Raw genomic sequence first — 19,330 nt, 5'->3', positions numbered from 1 at the left:
ACCAGGCTCCCCCGTCCTTGGGATTCTCCAGGCAAGAACACTGGAGTGGGTTGCCATTTCCTTCTTAAAATAGCTGCTGCTGCTGCTGCTAAGTCACTTCAGTCGTGTCCGACTCTGTGTGACCCCATAGACGGAAGCCCACCAGGCTCCCCCGTCCCTGGGATTCTCCAGGCAAGAACACTGGAGTGGGTTGCCATTTCCTTCTCCAATGTGTGAAAGTGAAAAGTGAAAGTGAAGTCGCTCAGTCGTGTCCGACCTTTAGCGACCCCACGGACTGCAGCCTACCAGGCTCCTCCATCCATGGGATTTTCTAGGCAAGAGTACTGGAGTGGCTTGCCATTGTATCTAGCTAGCGGGAAATTGCTCTTTAACACAGGGAGTCCAGCCTGGAGCTCTGTGATGACCTAGAGGAGTGGGATGAGAGGACGGGAGGGAGGCTATGTATGAATATACATAAAATTATGACTGGTTAGCATTATTGTATAGCAGAAACCAACACAACATTGTAAAGCAATTTTCCTCCAGTTAAAAATAGTCTGTTCATGGTATGATGCAGCTGAGCTCTATGTGGACTGTCAGAGCCCCGTTAAAGGTAAATTGTGGTGATGTCATCCAGGCAGCAGAATTCATCGTCAGTTCCTTTTGCTGGTGGTTGAATTAGACAGGAACATGTGTGGGGACAGAGAGTGTGAAATGTCTTCACCCTGTTTTTCTTTCTTTGTCACCTTATGACCCATGGGGATTGTAACTACCACTTAGATTGTCTTTGATAAAACCTGATTAAGAGCCTTCAAATTGCAGCCTGAATTTTTCAAGAACTATGTATATTTCTTATTTTTATTATATTTATTTTCATGAGAAACAGCACTGAATCAGATGTAATGTAAATGGCTTGCTTACATTAAGAACAAAAGAGAAAAAAGGAAAAAAGTTGAATCCCAGAATGTACAATGAAGCAAGGCTTCATGAAAATGGCTACATATTTTATTCCTAGTCTTGTACTTTGTTTGAAGATGGGTTTCTTTGTTCAAAAAGAATCCTAAATTAATTAGCTTTGATTTCTTGACACCCTCTCATTCCTTAAGGCCTTTTGTATTTTGTATTGTTTCTGCTACTCTAGTGATGTTACTATTCAGTTCAGTTCAGTTCAGTTGCTCAGTCGTGTCCGACTCTTTGCAACCCCGTGAATCACAGCACGCCAGGCCTCCCTGTCTGTCACCAACTCCCAGAGTTCACGCAAACTCATGTCCATCGAGTTGGTGATGCCATCCAGCCATCTCATTAAGAATCACTTAATATAACAGTTGCCCTTCTTGAGCACTTAAAACTGTCTGGCAATTTTGTTCACTCCTTGGAACTCTCTCCCCTTTGAATGTACTATTGTTGTAGCCACGCATTTTGGGAAACAAACTCACTCAGAAGGACAATGCAGATATTGGAGTGCAGTTTATAACACCGGCGGGCCCAAGGCAGAGTCTCCTCTTAGCCAAGGACCCTGACCACTTTTTGTGAAAACCTTATATACCCTAAATGCACAAACCCGCCTCCCCAAATTCCCTGAAACTAGTCTGAACAAAGGAAAAATAAAAATATAATCAAAGCTAACCCATGATTCATATGCCTTAAGCCTAGGTAGTTAACGGTGGAGAATTATCAATAGGCCTGTGGTCATATATAAGCATAAGCATATATAGAATGTATAAGCATAATAGAATGCATGATTCTATTAGGTTACAGAGATAATTAGGGTATATTTTAGGCAGCAGAGAGTCTAGGTACAAGCCCTGGGACTCTTTCTTCTAGGGGCCAGGTTTTCCAGTTGGTTTGTTGCTTCCATAGATAACTGGGCATAGAGCTCAAAGTCCACAGTCCGGCCCAAGATGGAGTCTTGCTTTCAAGATAGAGCCTGTTCTGGCTGTTTCCTCCTTCATTTCATGGCACATACTTTGCACATCTCCTTCTTGTTTGATTTCCATTTTTCTCCTTTATAAGAGTTTTTCCTCTACAAATTCAAACCAAAAACAACACAAAGCAAAGTGAAGGCAAACAACAATAACAAAAGCACACATCATAAACTGAGTTATGATAGCAGAGCGACAGTTACACATGAGGCTCAAACACAATGAATCTGCAGACATTTTGGAGGCTGGGTTATTCGATTAACATTAAAGATGCTACCAGATAACATCTGGTGACAATATATAAAATACTTCCACTAGTATAAATACACAGCCCTAATGTTATTTATTAAGTGGCCTGAAAATTCAAATTCATTTCCTTTATCATTCGTGACATCATCCCATAGCAAGAGATCTGGTAAGCTCTCAATATCTACAAATAAATTTTGATTGTTATCTTCTGTTTTTCTAGCTAATTGTTGTAAGTCATGTCTCCATATCTTTCTAATCTAAAAATGACTGTGATTCCTGCTATAAATACATCAGACAATAGGACTCAACAAATATAAGATGCCAATATTGCTTTGGAAATGGGTTAAAGTAAAAAGAGATTTGGCCTTTGGGAATGTAAAATTATGTGGAATCCTCTCTTTTTGAATCTGGCTTGGACTGTGCATTTCTGGCTCTCATGTCCTGGGGCTATGTCATTTGCAATGGATCTCTCATTTGCTCCCAAGCAATTTCTATTTATCTGTCACCTAGATAATCTCTGGGGTGTTGGAAATTAAGGAAAGGGGGAATGGGTCTTCATACTTTTTTAAAAAGGAATTTTCACATTAGCTAACAAGGGAATCCAGACCTTTTTATTGTAGGATATCCCTTTTAAAAAAGGCAAGCAGATGGTGAGATTTTAGCTTCTGTTGTAAATAATTGCTTCTAAAATGGAAGATCATACCATCGTGATTATCTGGGTCATTAAGATCTTTTTTGTACAGTTCTTCTGTGTATTCTTGCCACCTCTTCTTAGTATTTTCTGCTTCTGTTAGGTCCATATATTTCTGTCCTTTATTGAGCCCATCTTTGCATGAAATGTTCCCTTGGTATCTCTAATTTTCTTAAAGAGATCTCTAGTCTTTCCCATTCTGTTGTTTTCCTCTATTTCTTTGCATTGATCGCTGAGGAAGGCTTTCTTATCTCTCCTTGCTATTCTTTGGAACTCTGCATTCAGATGCTTATATCTTTCCTTTTCTCCTTTGCTTTTTGGTTCTCTTCTTTTCACAGCTATTTGTAAGGCCTCCTCAGACAGCCATTTTGCTTTTTTGCATTTATTCTCAATGGGGATGGTCTTGATCCCTGTCTCCTGTACAATGTCACGAACCTCTGTCCATAGTTCATCAGGCACTCTATCAGATCTAGTCCCTTAAATCTATTTCTCACTTCCACTGTACAATCATAAGGGATTTGAGTTAGGTCAAATCTGAATGGTCTAGTGGTTTTCCCAACTTTCTTCAATTTAAGTCTGAATTTGGCAATAAGGAGTTCTTGATCTGAGCCACAGTCAGCTCCTGGTCTTGTTTTTGCTATCTGTATAGAGCTTCTCCATCTTTGGCTGCAAAAAATATAATCAATCTGATTTCGGTGTTGACAATCTGGTGATGTCCATGTGTAGAGTCTTCTCTTATGTTGTTGGAAGAGGGTGATTGCTATGACCAGTATGTTCTCTTGGCAAAACACTATTAGCCTTTGCCCTGCTTCATTCCATACTCCAAGGCCAAATTTGCCTGTTACTCCAGGTGTTTCTTGACTTCCTACTTTTGCATTCCAGTCCCCTAAAATGAAAAGGCCATCTTTTTTGGGTGTTAGTTCTAAAAGATCTTGTAGGTCTTCATAGAACCATTCAACTTCAGCTTCTTCAGCATTACTGGTTGGAGCATAGGCTTGGATTACTGTGATATTGAATGGTTTGCCTTGGAAATGAACAGAGATCATTCTGTCCTTTTTGATCATGGCATCTGGTCCCATCACTTCATGGGAAATAGATGGGGAAATAGTGGAAACAGTGTCAGACTTTATTTTTTTGGGCTCCAAAATCACTGCAGATGCTGATTGCAGCCATGAAATTAAAAGATGCTTACTCCTTGGAAGGAAAGTTATGACCAAACTAGATAACATATTAAAAAGCAGAGACATTACTTTGCCAACAAAGGTCCATTTAGTCAAGGCTTTTGTTTTTCCAGTGGTCATGTATGGATGTGAGAGTTGGATGGTGAAGAAAGCTGAGTGCTGAAAAACTGATGCTTTTGAACTGTGGTGTTGGAGAAGACTCTTGAGAATCCCTTGGACTGCAAGGAGATCCAACCAGTCCATTCTAAAGGAGATCAGTCCTGGGTGTTCTTTGGAAGGACTCATTCTAAAGCTGAAACTCCAATACTTTGTCCAACTCATGCAGAGAGTTGACTCACTGGAAAAGACTCTGATGCTGGGAAAGGTTGGGGGCGGGAGGAGAAGGGGATGACAGAGAATGAGATGGCTGGATGGCATCACCGACTTGATGGACATGTTTTTGAGTGAACTCCAGGAGTTGGCGATGGACAGGGAGGCCTGGAGTGCTGCTATTCATGGGGTTGCAGAGTCGGACATGACTGAGCGACTGAACTGAACGGAACTGAACTGAAAATGAAAGATAATCATTCTTTATAATATGGCAAGGCAGAAAAGCAAGCATTTATTTACATTTCAGATAGTTTTAAAACTGTTTCATTGGGGATTCTTTTGGTTACAAGAATTAAAATTAAGAAGTTAGAAAATAGTTGTTACAGTGAAGGCCGTTTGGGGAACCAGTTGGCGTATCAGGGATACCAACTGATGACTTTCAATGGACCATTCTGAAAAGCTATTAAGTCCAGACACACTAAACAAAAAAGAAAACTCTGCTGCAAGAGTTCTGAATTGCTAAAAATGAATCAAACATATATATATATATATTCAAGTATAATTTTTCAAATTATAAAAAGTGCCCTGAATGAATAGGAAAATAGGCTTTATTTTAACAAGCAAGATCAAAATTATGAATAATAGAAGTCAAGGAATCTCACACATATTTAGGTTTTCATACATTTTATTCCATAATCTCCGGAGAAGGCAATGGCAAGCCACTCCAGTACTCTTGCCTAGAAAATCCCATGGATGGAGGAGCCTGGTAGGCTGCAGTCCGTGGGGTCGCTAAGGGTTGGACACGACTGAGCGACTTCACTTTCACTTTTCACTTTCACACATTGGAGAAGGAAATGGCAACCCACTCCAGTGTTCTTGCCTGGAGAATCCCAGGGATGGGGGAGCGTGGTGGGCTTCCGTCTGTGGGGTCACACAGAGTCGGACACGACTGAAGTGACTTAGCAGCAGCAGCAGCAGCAGCAGCATTCCATAATCTGAATCTTATAATGGTTAGGTGTTAAGAAAATATTTTCACTCACTTTCTCATTCATAAAATGATCAATCATTAAAGTTTTGATTGAATAACACATATTTATATAAAAAATTCTTTAAAAGTAAAGCTTTAAGAAGTAAGCAATTACTATTTGCTAGACAATGGTACATAAGGACCTGGCAGGATTTAGTTTAATGCATTTTGGCTGGACACAGTCCTAAATTAGAGAAAAGCAGGTTGATATTGGGTAAAGGAAAAAAGTGTAATAGAACAAATAGTGGTCATAAAGGTTCAACCTGGGGATTCAGGGAGATAGAAACTAAGAAACATAAGCAAGATAAAAGCCAATGGAGAAAAGCGAGACTCAAACTAGCAGTAGTTTAGATTCAGAAAATGCTTTTCTACACATTCACCAAATACTTAAGAACCAGTGGAGCATCCTCTAGTAGAACTCTGAAGGGCCTCAGTTCAGTTCAGTAGCTCAGTCATGTATGACTCTTTGCAACCCCACAGACTGCAAAACGGCAGGCTTCCCTGTCCATCACCAACTCCAGGAGCTTGGTCAAACTCACGTCCATGGAGTTGGTGATGCTGTCCAACCATCTCATCCTCTGTTATCCCCTTATCCTGCTTTCAATCATTCCCAGCATCAGGGTCTTTTCCAATGAGTCAGTCTTCCCATCAGGTGTCCAAAGTATTGGAGTTACAGCTTCAGCATCAGTCCTTCCAATGAATATTCAGGACTCATTTCCTTTAGCATTGACTGGTTTGATCTCCTTGCATTCAAGGGACTCTCAAGAGTCTTCTCTCACACCACAGTTCAAAAGCATTAATTCTTCAGTGCTCAGCTTTCTTTATAGTCCAACTCTCACATCCATATATGAACTGGAAAAACTATAGCTTTGACTAGACAGATATTTTTCGGCAAAATAATGTCTCTGCTTTTTAATATACTGTCTAGGTTTGTCACACATTTTCTTTCTTCCAAGGAGCAAGCGTCTTTTAATTTCGTAGCTGCAGTCACCATCTGCAGTGATTTTGGAGCCCAAAAAATAAAGTCTCTCACTGTTTCCATTGTTTCCCCATCTATTTGCCAGAAAGTGATGGGACCAGATGCCACGATCTGTTTTCTGAATGTTGAGCTTGAAGCCAACTTTTTCACTCTCCTCTTTCACTTTCATCAAGAGGCTCTTTAGTTCTCCCTTGTTTTCTGCCATAAGGGTGGTGTCATCTGCATATCTGAGGTTATTGATATTTCTCCCAGCAATCTTGATTCCAGCTTGCACTTCAGCCAGCCAGGCATTTCACATAATATACTCTGCATAGAAGTTAAATAAGCAGGGTAACAATATATAGCCTTGATGTACTCCTTTCCCCATTTGGAACTAGTCTGTTATTCCATGTCCAGTTCTAACTGCTGCTTCTTGACCTGCATACAGATTTCTCAGGAGGCAGGTCAGGTGGTCTGATATTCCCATCTCTTTCAGAATTTTCCACAGTGTGTTGTGATCCACACAGTCAAAGGATTTGGCATAGTCAATAAAGCAGAAGTAGATGTTTTTCTGGAACTCTTTCTTTTTCAATGATCCAGCGGATGTTGGCAATTTGATCTCTGGTTCCTCTTTCTTTTCTAAAATGAGCTTAAAGATCTGGAAGTTCACAGTTCACATTCTGTTGAAGCCTGGCTTGGAGAATTTTGAGCATTACTTTGCTAGCGTGTGAGATGAGTGCAATTGTGTGGTAGTTTGATGTTCACTGGCATTGCTTATTTTGGGGATTGGAATGAAAACTGCCCTTTTCCAGTCCTGTGGCCACTGCTGAGTTTTCCAAATTTGATGGCATATTGAGTGCAGCACTTTAACTGCATCGTCTTTTAGGATTTGAAATAGCTCAGCTGGAATTTCATCACCTCCACTTACTTTGTTCACGTTGATGCTTCCTAAGGCCCACTTGACTTCGCATTCCAGGATGTCTGTCTCTAGGTGAGTGATCACACCATGGTGATTATCTGGGTCATGAAGATCTTTTTTGCATTGTTCTTCTGTGCATTCTTGTCACCTCGTCTTAATATCTTCTGCTTCTGTTAGGTCCATACCATTTCGGTCCTTTATTGTGCCCATCTTTGCGTGGAATTTTCCCTTTGTATCTCTAATTTTCTTGAAGAAATCTCTAGTCTTTCCCATTCTATTGTTTTTCTCTATTTCTCTGCACTGATCACTGAGGAAGGCTTTCTTGTCTCTCCTTGCTATTCTTTGGAACTCTGCATTCAGATGGGTGTATCTTTCCTTTTCTCCTGTGCCTTTTGCTTCTCTTCTTTTCTCAGCTATCTGTAAGCCCTCCTCAGACAACCATTTTGCCTCTTTGTATTTCTTTTTCTTAAGGATTGTCTTGATCCCTGTCTCCTGTACAATGTCACGAAACTCCTTCCATAGTTCTTCTGGCACTCTATCAGATCTAATCCCTTGAATCTATTTGTCACTTCCACCATATAATATTTTTTTATTACTTATAAATATATCCTTTATTTGTAAAATTATTATTCTTAAGACATTTCTTTCCAACACAGTTGAAATTATCATATTTTTTAAGAAAAAAAATATCCAACCAATTAAAAATGTACTACTAAACTTCAATGTGGGAATAAATCAGTGCCACCAAATTGAAAAAGAAAACAAAGAAACATACTGCTGTGTTGGATATACAGGCAGTTGTTACTACAAATAACAACAACACATGTCCTGTACGGCGATCATATACATGCTCTTGTTTCACTTCTCAGTCATTGTCAGAACCATTTGGAGGTAGGAAAACCAATGCATCATTGAAAACATGCCCAAATGCCCTAAGACGGTATACCCCATACATCATTACATGCATCTGATTAGGTGTCAGTCCATTAAAAGTAACAGCCATATCTGAACAACATCCTTCTACTACCTGGTTTGGGTGATTAGTCATTGCCTCTTTAATAAAAAGCCCAACAGATTTGGTGTTAAATATATCTTTTCCTTCAGAATCTTCTGCATTTTCTGCAAACACTCCGGCATATTTCAGGCAGACGGCAAGCTGCTTATCTTCAGATATCTTCCAAATCATCCCTCCCTGTTCAGGACACTTCTCAGGAATACTGAGAAGGCTGTTAAGTCTCTTCATTGACTCTATACTTAAGACAATTCCTCCTTCCATGCTCACATACTCCAGATCTCCAGATTTTACAGTGTGACCTAGATAGAAAGGTTGTGATGGATCCTTTTTTAACAAAAAGTACTTTAAGTTTTCAATAATAGCAAACGTAGTGGGGCGTGCAAGGAAGAACCAGTTGTATTGGTCTCTATATCTATCAAAGGCGTATTTGTAAGCTTGTCTCATCATTAACCACATGTCATTTGTTTCCATGTTAATTGACTCAAACACTTTAACATTTTCAGAACTGAAGAAGTCTACTTTGTCACAGTGATTGGTCCAAGTTTCTTTCACTGCAGCCCAGAGGCTCACATCTTTGGGTTTGACAAGGAGGATACAGTATACCCGAAAGCTCTTACTGAGTTCCATGCGTTCATCCTCTGAAATTTTCAAGATGTCCTCTTTATTAGGAGCTTGGAGATGATGATGCTCATGGTGGTGCATTCTATTTCCATGACCAATCCTAATGTGTCCTAGCATAGTGATCAAGGCACAGAAAATGCTTCCAAGCATTACACCCTTCAAAAATGAACTGCTTTCAGAAAGCATTTTTCCTGGCATCCTCGCGTGGAGCATGCTGGGAGTGAGCCAGGGCCCAGGCCTACCCTGAAGAGGGGCGGGGTCGTTCCGGGGGCTGCTCCGCCGGCAGCTCCAGGTGCGGGCCGAAGCCCCAGCACCCGCGTCTAGAACGGCTCAGGGGCGGGAAAGCGCAGCCGCGCACAGCTTTTCTCTCACGTTCGCGTGCCACTCGGTTACGTTCCTGGTCGGGCTGCTCTAGATGCAGGCGGTGTCCTCTCGTTGGTTTCGCAGAAGGTGGGGAGGGCCCGGAAGTGGCCGCCACGACGGCGCGGGAAAGGGGCGGGGCAAAGAAGCCCTCGGCCGGGCGGAGCCTCCCGCCGCACCGACGTCGGAAGGGCCGGCGCGCACGTAGCGCGCCTTTTCTCCCCGCCCTCTGCCAAGTTCCGAGAAGCGCGTCGGGCTGGCGTGACCCGCATGCTGCTGCTGCTAAGTCACTTCAGTCGTGTGCGACTCTGTGTGACCCCACAGACGGAAGCCCACCAGGCTCCCCCATCCCTGGGATTCTCCAGGCAAGAACACTGGAGTGGGTTGCCATTTCCTTCTCCAATGTGTGAAAGTGAAGTTGCTCAGTCGTGTCGGACCCTTAGCGACCCCACGGACTGCAGCCTACCAGGTTGCTCCATCCATGGGATTTTCTAGGCAAGAGTCCATACCAAACCGGACACCCAGAGAGGCGTGCGTGCGCGCGTACGACCCGCCGACAGCTCCTACCGCCGCACCTGCCGGGCGTGGAAACTGCGAGAGCGACCCCACCATGTAATTGTAAGGGATTTGATTTAGGTCATACCTGAATCGTCTAGTATTTTCCCTACTTTCTTCAATTTAAGTCTGAATTTTGCAGTAAAGAATTCATGATCTGAACCACAGTCAGCTCCTAGTCTTTTTTTTTTTTTTTTTGCTGACTGTATAGAGTTTCTCCATCTTTGGCTGCAAAGAATATAATGAATGTGATTTCGGTATTGACCATCTGATGATGTCCATGTGTAGAGTCTTCTCTTGTGTTGTTGAGTTTAGGACTTCTCTTGTGTTGAAGCGCTTGGACTTATGTTACAATGACCCTTTTTACTATCTTTTTATTTATTATTATTCACTTCTTCAGAAACTTAGACTATCTGGGGAGAAGTATGTGTACAGTTTGAGGAAGCAAAATGACTTTTCTCTACTTTAAGAATAGAAACTTCAGTCTATCCCATGTCTTTCCTTGAACATCAGGTGACACCATGGACATGGCCCCTTTGAATCACATGCCAGAACCCTTGTGCCTCATTGAGAACACTAATGGGCAACTGCTGGTTAATCAAGAAGCTCTGAAGATCCTGTCTGCCATAAGGCAGCCTGTTGTGGTGGTGGCTATCATGGGCCTCTACCGCACAGGCAAATCCTACCTGATGAACAAGCTGGCTGGGAAGAACAAGGGTGAGTGACACCAGCAGAGCCCAGCCAAGTCCCTTCTGTCCACCCACTCCCAGCATGCAGGACAGTGATGTGAGGAGAGGAAGTGAGAGACCTGGGAGGAATATTGAAAGCTATTGCTTGGCTCAAATCTAGCTAATGATCTTCTGGGAGATGAAAGGTAGACTTCTGCTTCTGACAAATCACCTCATTTTTTCCCTTAGTATCTACTTTGAAAAATTACACTACTTTCCAATTATAAGACATCAGTGAAATAACTTCTACATATGTAATTATAAGTAACTAAATTTTGATAGTATAATATTCATGTAAAAAATGTCAAATTTCCAGCCCTATGGTACTTGGCATTCTTTTATCACATTCTTCTATTGTAATTCAGAAAAATATAGAGTTATATTTTCTTCCATATCCTCACCTTGCTTTCCATAAACTTCTTCAGTTCAGTTCAGTTGCTCAGTCGTGTCCGACTCTTTGCAACCTCATGAATCACAGCACGCCAGGCCGCCCTGTCCATCACCAACTCCCAGAGTTCACTCAAACTCATGTCCATCAAGTTGGTGATGCCATCCAGCCATCTCATTCTCTGGCGTCCCCTTCTCCTCCTGCCCCCAATCCCTCCCAGCATCAGAGTCTTTTCCAGTGAAACAACTCTTCTCATGAGGTGGCCAAAGTATTGGAGTTTCAGCTTTAGCATCAGTCCTTCCAATGGACACTCAGGACTGATCTCCTTTAGAATGGACTAGTTGGATCTCCTTGCAGTCCAAAGGACTCTCAAGAGTCTTCTCCAGCACCGCAGTTCAAAACCATCAATTCTTCAGCGCTCAGCTTTCTTCACAGTCCAACTCTCACATCCTTAAATGGTCGCTCACCTATTAAGACAGTGTCCAGTTTCCAGATCCACTCCTCTATTACAGCATCTCAACTCCTGCTGTAGGTTTCTCAGTTGGATCCACAGTGCAGTCTCACACGAAGGGCATCTGGATGTGGTGTGTGCCTCACCCCAAGAAACCAAACCACACCCTGGTTCTTCTTGACACTGAGGGACTCGGAGACGTAGAGAAGGTAAGGAACAAGAATTTCTTTTTAATCAACCTCTTCATCCCTGAACACCCTTTACACGGGGAGATTTTTTTTTTTTACTTCTACTTGACCAGGGTATACTTTTTTCCCCCCTTTCTGTTTTTAATAGTCAAATTTTAGAAACCTGAAGTGAGAAAAATAGGTGTGAAAGCCAGAATCACAATTAGGAGACTGTGCTAATGTGGAGCTAGGCAGTTAACCGAACTGAAGAGAGAGACGGTGCAAATAAAATCATCGTTATGAGTCTGACCCTGCAGAGGACAAAGGTTAGCAGTGGGCTTCAGGGCAGCAGAACTTGAGTCCAAATCAGGATCCTGCTACTTGCAGCTCTTAAGACTTTGACAAACAAGAATAAGTCTCCTCAAATCTCCTATTTCCCCTTTGGTCTCATCCATTTTATCATTTGCACAAGAGATGCACGTTATTTTTCCACTTCTATCTGGCAAGAAAAAAAGCCTTGATTTGTAGTACTTTCTAGTTTTCAAAGTACTCCCATCACAGCTGACTCCAAGCTACCAAAGTGAAGTCACTAAACTCAAGGCTCAGAAATGATGTACACAACCTGCTGTTGTAAGCTGATATGAGCTGACTTGAGCACAAAACTGGATCTTTCTCTTGTACTTCTCTTGTTTTTTATGTCTTCATTTTGCTTTTGATTTACCACAATTCAAAATGATCAACCTATTTTTGCTTTAGTTTACTTACCTGTAACATAGAGACAGTAGTTAAAAACTTATCCTCACAGCATTGTTTTGAGTATTAGATAAGATCAGTAATGTGAACTTCCCTGTGTATAATAGTTACTCAATAAAATAGATGCATATATTATGCATACAGACCAATTTTGTTTTACACAGTTGAAAATCTTGAATTGAACTACTCTGGTTACCTTCAGTAGCTTTGACTATTGATTTTGCAAATACCTAACCAGTAACCTCATGTGTCGAGTTGACTCACTGGAAAAGAGTCTGATGCTGGGAGGAATTGGGGGTGGGAGGAGACGGGGACGACAGAGAATGAGATGGCTGGATGGTATCACCGACTCGATGGACATGAATTTGAGTGAACTCTGGGAGTTGGTGATGGACAGGGAAGCCTGGCGTGCTGTGATTCATGGGGTCGCAAAGAGTCAGACACGACTGAGCGACTGAACTGAACTGAACTGAACCAGTTATAAGAGGGACTGATAAGTTAACAAAATATGGTTTTATATAAAATTATCAATGCTAATGACAGAACTAAAATTCCCATGTTTCTCACAACCATTTTAGTTTGTTCTGTTTAACATTTGTAGATCAAGGGTCTATTTTTAGTAACTGCTCATATGGGAGTGCCATGAGACATGACTGAAATTTATTCTGACTTCTAGGGCGACAAGACAAATGACACCCATATATCTGTACTGGCACTACTATTGAGTAGTACTTTTGTATACAACACCATGAACAAAATTGACCAGGGGGCTATCGACCTCTTGCAGTATCCTTTTGTGGTCCAGGATGGCACCAAAGCCAGAAAGAATTCCTCCATTCACCAGCTCATGAGTCCTTGTGTATCAAACAAAAAGATGAAAACACTGTGAACATTAAAAGAACAAGACAAAGTCTTTATGTTTACTGAATGAAATGAGGACTTGGTTACAACCCAAAGAGAATACAAAAGCATATAAAGGCATGGAATTAAATATGGCTCAGATGCAGTCCTATTTCCAAAAGTTTTCCTTAATTACATCTCAGCTATGTGACAGAAGTGTCACATCTGCTCAGAATAGATACCTCACCTGATCTTAATGGGGTAGATGATGCAGCTGACTTTGTGAGAGTCTGTCCAGACTTAGTGTGGACTCTGAGAGATTTCTACTTTGACCTGGAAGCAAATGGGAAACTCATCACAGCAGATGAATACCTGGAGAATTCACTGAGACCAAAGCAAGGTAACAGACTCCAATTTTGGAAAGAGGGAGAAAAGTAGCACAAGAAGTTATCTCTTGTATGTTGCTTGTTAAACTTATAGTTTCCTGTATTTACTCAGCTGACTAGATGACCACATAAATAATTAATACTATTAACTTAAATGAACTAATAGAATCCATATTAAATTATATTATTCCCTGTTCTTGGAGCAAATTATTTTTCCATTTTCCTTTCCCTGGATGATCACCTTTTAATCTTTTGCTTTGGGTTTGTGAAAATGTAATGAAATAAATAACATCAGAGAGTGAAAGTGAAAGTCGTTCACTTGTGTTCAACTCTTTGTGACCCCGTGGACTGTACAGTCAATGGGATTCTCCAGGCCAGAATACTGGAGTAGATAGCCTTTCGCTTCTTCAGGGGATCTTTGTAACTGTACCCAGGTCTCCCACATTGCAGGCAGATTCTTTACCAGCTGAGCCACAAGGGAAGCTCAACCTCAGGTAGAGGGCACATTTATTTGTGGGAAATAGATTAAAATGAATGTTAATTTGATACTAAATAAATCTTATTTTTCCCTTCTCAGGCACCAATCAACATCTTCAAAATTTTAATCTGCCCCGTCTGTGTATACAGAAATTCTTTCCAGTAAAGAAATGCTTCATTTTTGACTTGCCCACTCACCAGAAGAAGCTTACCCAGCTTGAGACACTGAATAATGATGATCTTGATCCTAAGTTTGTACAACAGGTGGCAGATTTCTGTTCCTACATCTTTAGCCATTCCAAGACTAAAACTCTTTCAGGAGGCATCAAGGCCAGTGGATCTCGTGAGTACCTTTTCAAGGGTTTTCCTTCAATTCAAAGTAGAGAATGAGAGCATTGTTGCAATTTCTCCTTCCACTGTCAATGCTAAAAATGCATAGTTAAATGCTACCAAGAAAATCATAGGTATCATATTTATTAAATATTTCCAAAAATATTTCTAGATGTTTTTAGTAATGCTTGCAAAATAAGATAAAATAGGAAGAATAACCTGAAGAAAAGGTCAAGTTAAAAGAGTTCTGACTATAAAAGATCCACTGTTGAACTAGACTAATCCGCATGGGTTGGCAGTACTTGTTCCACCAATACAGTGAGTACTTGTTAGTACAGTGAGTACTTTTCAGCCTTAGATAGGCAGAAAATGGGAAGACATACATTGTAGAAACAGAACATACTTAACACAAATATTAAACAAAGATGCCCAGATTGTCTAAAACCCTTCAAGAAATCTAAGCAGACTTCTCAATCCAGTTGTTCCTAAATACTCTATGTCTTAGAACTTCGTAAATTATTATTTGTTAGTCACTCAGTTGTGTCCAACTCTTTGCGACCCCAGGGACTGTAGCCCACCAGGCTCCCCTGTCCATGGAATTTACCAAGCAAGGATACTGGAGTGGGTTGCCATTTCCTTTTCCAGGGCATTTTCCCAACCCAGGGATCGAACCTGGGTCTCCTGCATTGTAGACAGATGCTTTAGAGTCTGAGCTAGGGAAGTCCATATTGTAAATTATTGCTACAATCTAAAGGGAAGATGAGTGCAAACACAAGTAGGCAAAGGATGAGGGGGACAAACAGGAAAGTTCCAACAAAGAGTAGGGTGACCCGGTCTAATTTGCCTACTTTGTGCTTTTGCAGGTGAGGGTAACACTCACACCAGCTTTACATGTTCAAGTGGAGGAGAAAAGGGAATTCTGAAGGGAATAGAAATCTGAGGAAGAAAGAAAGAAAGAGAAGAGTAAACAGGCAAAAGTTCTATAATATTCTAAGTAAATGAATACACACGACTTTTTCTAATCATCTCCTCATTGCCCAGTTAGAAAGTGATGAAATGTAGGTCATCACACAAATCTTCAGTTTTCTCCTTTGAACACTTTCTTTTCTCAGAGAATGAAAGACCTGTCTTCTTGATCACATAATTTCCCAAAGGAACTTACTTGAGCCATTTGAACACTGTAGAAGGCTGAATATGCTAAATTAACATTCTCAGAATTAGTTCAGAGCATATCCTGTTTCTCTGCAAATAATTCAAGCATCTCTTCCCCCTGTGAAGATCTAGAGAACCTAGTGCAGACCTATGTCAATGCCATCAACAGTGGGGATCTGCCCTGCATGGAAAGTGAAGCCCTGACCTTGGCCCAGATTAAGAACTTGGCTGCAGTGCAAAAGGCCATTGCCCATTATGACCAGCTGATGGGCCAGAAGCTGCAGCTGCCCACAGAAACCCTTCAGGAACTGCTGGACCTGCACAGGGCCAGTGAGAAAGAGGCCATTGAAGTCTTCATGAAGAACTCTTTCAAGGATGAGGACCAAGGGTACCGGAAAAAATTAGAGGTAATTAAGTTTTTTGCTATAGTTCATGGGACTTAGGAGCAATAAAAGGCAAAATGTCGCTATGCGATACAAAATGTGGACTTAAGAAAAACAACTCTTACTAGACTGAGAGATAATGACTATCACTTATGTGACCAAGATTTCACTATTATTCTGAATACAAGTAACAACAAAAAGCATATAACTACCCTGGACACAACTGTTGTTGTCATTATTTAGTCTCAAGTCATGTCCGACTCTTTGCAACCCCATGGACTATAGCCCTCCTGGCTCCCCTGTCCATGGGTTTTCCCAGACAACAGTACTGGAGTGGGTTGCCATTTCCTTCTCCGGGGATCTCTTCCTAACATAGGGATCAAACCTGCATCTCCTGCATTGCAGGTAAATTCTTTATTACTGAGCTAGCAGGGAAGCCCCCTGGAGAAGGAAATGGCAACCCACTCCAGTGTTCTTGCCTGGAGAATCCCAGGGACGGCAGAGCCTGGTCGGCTGCCATCTATGGGATCACACAGAGTCGGACACGACTGAAGCGACTTAGCAGCAGCAGCAGCAGCAGGGAAGCCCCTAGACCCTATAGATTCTGAAAGTTTCACACACAGATAACTCATCTTATTATGTTACACCCATGGACTAGTATTTTAAAAGCAATCTTATCCCTTAAAAAATTGTATTCATAAAGTATTAACTTTCCTTTTTTATTAATTAAGCATACATAATTGCCAAAGGCTCTATAAAAGATTATCTCCTCAGATTTAATAGCATATGCTCATTATTCAGGCCAATTATCCATTCTGCCTCCTCACTGGAAATCCCAGACCCAATATAATATTGAAACAGTAGTAACACAGTAGGTTGCATTTAAAATTAGGGCTTGAGGTTAGAGATCTGATTCTATCTAAAGTAGAAGAGGCAAAAGAAAGGGGTGTCCAGAGACTTCAAATACAAAAGTAAAGTCACTTTTCTACAATGTATTATCCATGGAACTTTTTTTACAATAGGTTTGGTAGAAAGAATATAGTATTGCTTGTAGTCTTTGAATTCCCAGAAAAAATACAAAGATTCTCTTTGTGAATCATTTCTAAAACTACTGAAGTGTTGGTAATACCTTTTCCATGTGTCTTTATCCCCTTAAAGATGCAGCTAGTAGCCAAACAGAATGACTTTCGTAAACAAAACTCGGAGGCATCACTGAATCGTTGCTTAGCTTTACTTCAGGATATTTTTCATCCTCTAGAAGAAAATGTGAAGCAAGGGGTTTATTCAAAACCCGGGGGCCATGGTCTCTTCATTCAGAAGAGAGAAGAGCTGAAGACAAAGTACAATCAGGAGCCCAGGAAAGGAGTACAGGTATCCTTAGTTTTATGTATTAATTATGGGGGGATTGTGGGGGGTCTTCTTCGAAAAATCAATGACGACAGACAGGAAGAATAATAGTTGTGGAACTGAACTAGACTATTGCCATAATCACCAGACTTTTATTACAACCATCAACATTTATTGCAACAAATAAATGGACTTTTTTGGATACACAGGGCAGAATCCCAGTAAATGAACTAACCTAAGAAAATAATTCATTAATGCACATAAACTAAAAGCAAAATGTTTAAATTTAGTTGTATTAATATAGATATGCCCAAGAGTTTAATCAGTCGATTACATGTAACAATGTAATCAGTGTTCTCCTTTCCTTCTTTCTTTCCTATCCCAAATCCAGCTTTTTCTGTTTCCCTCACCATTGACTTCATTCTCAGGCAGCCTCACACCACATAGCAGCAAAGATGACACCGATAGCTCCCAGCTTAACTAGCCCTTCATGACCTCAGTTTCATGGGAGAGAAGAAATCTTTCCTGGCACCCATATCAGTCTTTAAAACGCTGAAGTTGCAGTATTTTGTCACCTATACCCAAATCTTCTGCATCAAGTGGCTTTGGGTACTCCAATAGGCCAGCTTGAAGCCTGTGTCCACCCCTTGACAGAAGAGGCTTGATCGACAGTTCCACTAAGTACAGGCTGAGCACTTCTAGGGAGGAAAAGATGCTGAGAAGAAAAGGAAATAAAGAGGTTTACAACATTTCTAATCATTGTTTACTTCTGATCATATTTTTTGGGGTTCTTAGGCTGAGGAAGCTCTTCAGAAATATTTAGAGTCCAAGGAGTCTGTGAGTCTTACCATTTTGCAGACAGACCTGGCTCTCACAGCAATGGAAAAGGAGATTGAAGGTGAGAAAAAAATGGGGAAAAAAAGAATGCAACACAGAAATTCTACACATTTTAAGTTAATTTGACCTGATTAAACCTGGGATCATTAAACTAGAGCTAGAATGGCAAAGATGTACTATTCTTAGCTCCTCAGTCTATGCCTGAATAGGGCATATACCCTCAGCTACCATATGATTGCTTGCAGGGAGAAAAAAATGACCAAGGAAATTTTATCTATGAAGTAGCGGCAATAACAGATAAGGGAGTGGGGGCAGAAGGAAGGGTACTTTAATCCTAGAGAGGTTTGTCATTTTCTTCCTCTCCGAGGTAGGTATAAGAGAAGAGTTTACGAAGGCTGAAGCACAAAGGTTGATGGAAAGTCTAACACAGCATCAGCAAATGACGGAGCTGAGGAAGACACTAAATCAGGAACGAGTGAGACTAATGGAGACAAACAGAGTATACCAGGAGGCACAGCAACAGAAGGCCATGGAGTGTCAGCTCCAGGTACGCATCAGCTATTTCACCTCTGCATTTTAATCACACTCCCCTCTCTCTATCCGGAGAAGGCAATGGCAAGCCACTCCAGTACTATTGCCTAGAAAATCCCATGGATGGAGGAGCCTGGTTGGCTGTAGTCTGTGGGGTCGCTAAGGGTCGGACACGACTGAGCGACTTCACTTTCACTTTTCACTTTCACACATTGGAGAAGGAAATGGCAACCCACTCCAGTGTTCTTGCCTGGAGAATCCCAGGGATGGGGGAGCCTGGTGGGCTTCCGTCTATGGGGTCACACAGAGTCGGACACGACTGAAGTGACTTAGCAGTAGCAGCCTCTCTCTATCAGTGAGACCGTGAAGCGCCAACTACATGGAAGAGGCAGCACAATATGCGACCTAGGGCAAAGACTCTGGAATCAAATAGTGTGCGTGAGAAACCCAGCTCCACCTCTTACTAAATATATTGTTTGGAGATAGTTATATTAATATTACTTATTTTATAGGGCTATTTTGAAGCTTAAATGAGTCAATACTTGAGTTTAGAATGCTGCTTGGCACAGCATAAGCACTATAATTTGTTAAGCACAATCCAAGGACATTTCTAACCCACAGTAATTAGTCTTTTTGCTATTTTGCTCATGCTTCTAGCTAGTCTTTTCCTCTGGTCATAGACTACCTTGCTAAATTAATCTCATATCACTATGTCCATGTCCCTGTTTTTACCTTAATTGTTGCTGGTTCTGAAGGCCTTTAAGTTGCAGAGTT

The 19,330-nt window shown here is 41.3% G+C and overlaps 2 protein-coding genes across 5 annotated transcripts in view; one reads left to right on the top strand and one right to left on the bottom strand.

Annotated features, from left to right (window-relative positions):
- Positions 1 to 19,330, top strand: part of LOC129541063 (guanylate-binding protein 5-like) — a 63,872-nt gene that overhangs the window by 15,223 nt on the left and 29,319 nt on the right. For 2 of the 4 annotated variants that reach the window (XM_055402716.2, XM_055402720.2), the window contains exons 3-11: positions 10,300 to 10,503; positions 11,435 to 11,562; positions 12,950 to 13,059; positions 13,317 to 13,513; positions 14,077 to 14,319; positions 15,585 to 15,865; positions 17,000 to 17,212; positions 17,984 to 18,086; positions 18,397 to 18,572. In XM_055402716.2, the coding sequence (XP_055258691.2) occupies positions 10,308 to 10,503; positions 11,435 to 11,562; positions 12,950 to 13,059; positions 13,317 to 13,513; positions 14,077 to 14,319; positions 15,585 to 15,865; positions 17,000 to 17,212; positions 17,984 to 18,086; positions 18,397 to 18,572 (1,647 nt within the window). In that variant the 5' untranslated portion in view covers positions 10,300 to 10,307. Of the gene's footprint in view, positions 1 to 7,228; positions 7,308 to 9,471; positions 9,850 to 10,299; positions 10,504 to 11,434; positions 11,563 to 12,949; positions 13,060 to 13,316; positions 13,514 to 14,076; positions 14,320 to 15,584; positions 15,866 to 16,999; positions 17,213 to 17,983; positions 18,087 to 18,396; positions 18,573 to 19,330 lie in introns of those variants that run through there. The other 2 variants (XM_088835462.1, XM_055402718.2) reach the window with 2 other exon arrangements.
- Positions 6,310 to 9,339, bottom strand: LOC129541065 (C1GALT1-specific chaperone 1-like). The gene is made up of 2 exons (XM_055402721.2): positions 9,186 to 9,339; positions 6,310 to 9,062 (listed from the first exon to the last, which is right to left on the bottom strand). The coding sequence occupies exon 2, from the start codon at positions 9,055 to 9,057 to the stop codon at positions 8,101 to 8,103; it is 957 nt and encodes a 318-aa protein (XP_055258696.2). The 5' UTR covers positions 9,058 to 9,062; positions 9,186 to 9,339; the 3' UTR covers positions 6,310 to 8,100.

Source organism: Moschus berezovskii, chromosome 4 (genome assembly GCF_049115385.1).
Source record: "Moschus berezovskii isolate FMDL1 chromosome 4, NW_MosBer_1.0, whole genome shotgun sequence".
Lineage (NCBI taxonomy): Eukaryota > Metazoa > Chordata > Mammalia > Artiodactyla > Moschidae > Moschus > Moschus berezovskii.
The sequence above is the reverse complement of the archived record's forward strand: the minus strand, read 5'-3'. Positions and strand labels throughout refer to the sequence as shown.

Excerpts from the sequence above, each read along its gene's own strand:
- LOC129541065 (XM_055402721.2), bottom strand. The coding sequence starts at position 9,057 with ATGCTTTCTGAAAGCAGTTCATTTTTGAAGGGTGTAATGCTTGGAAGC.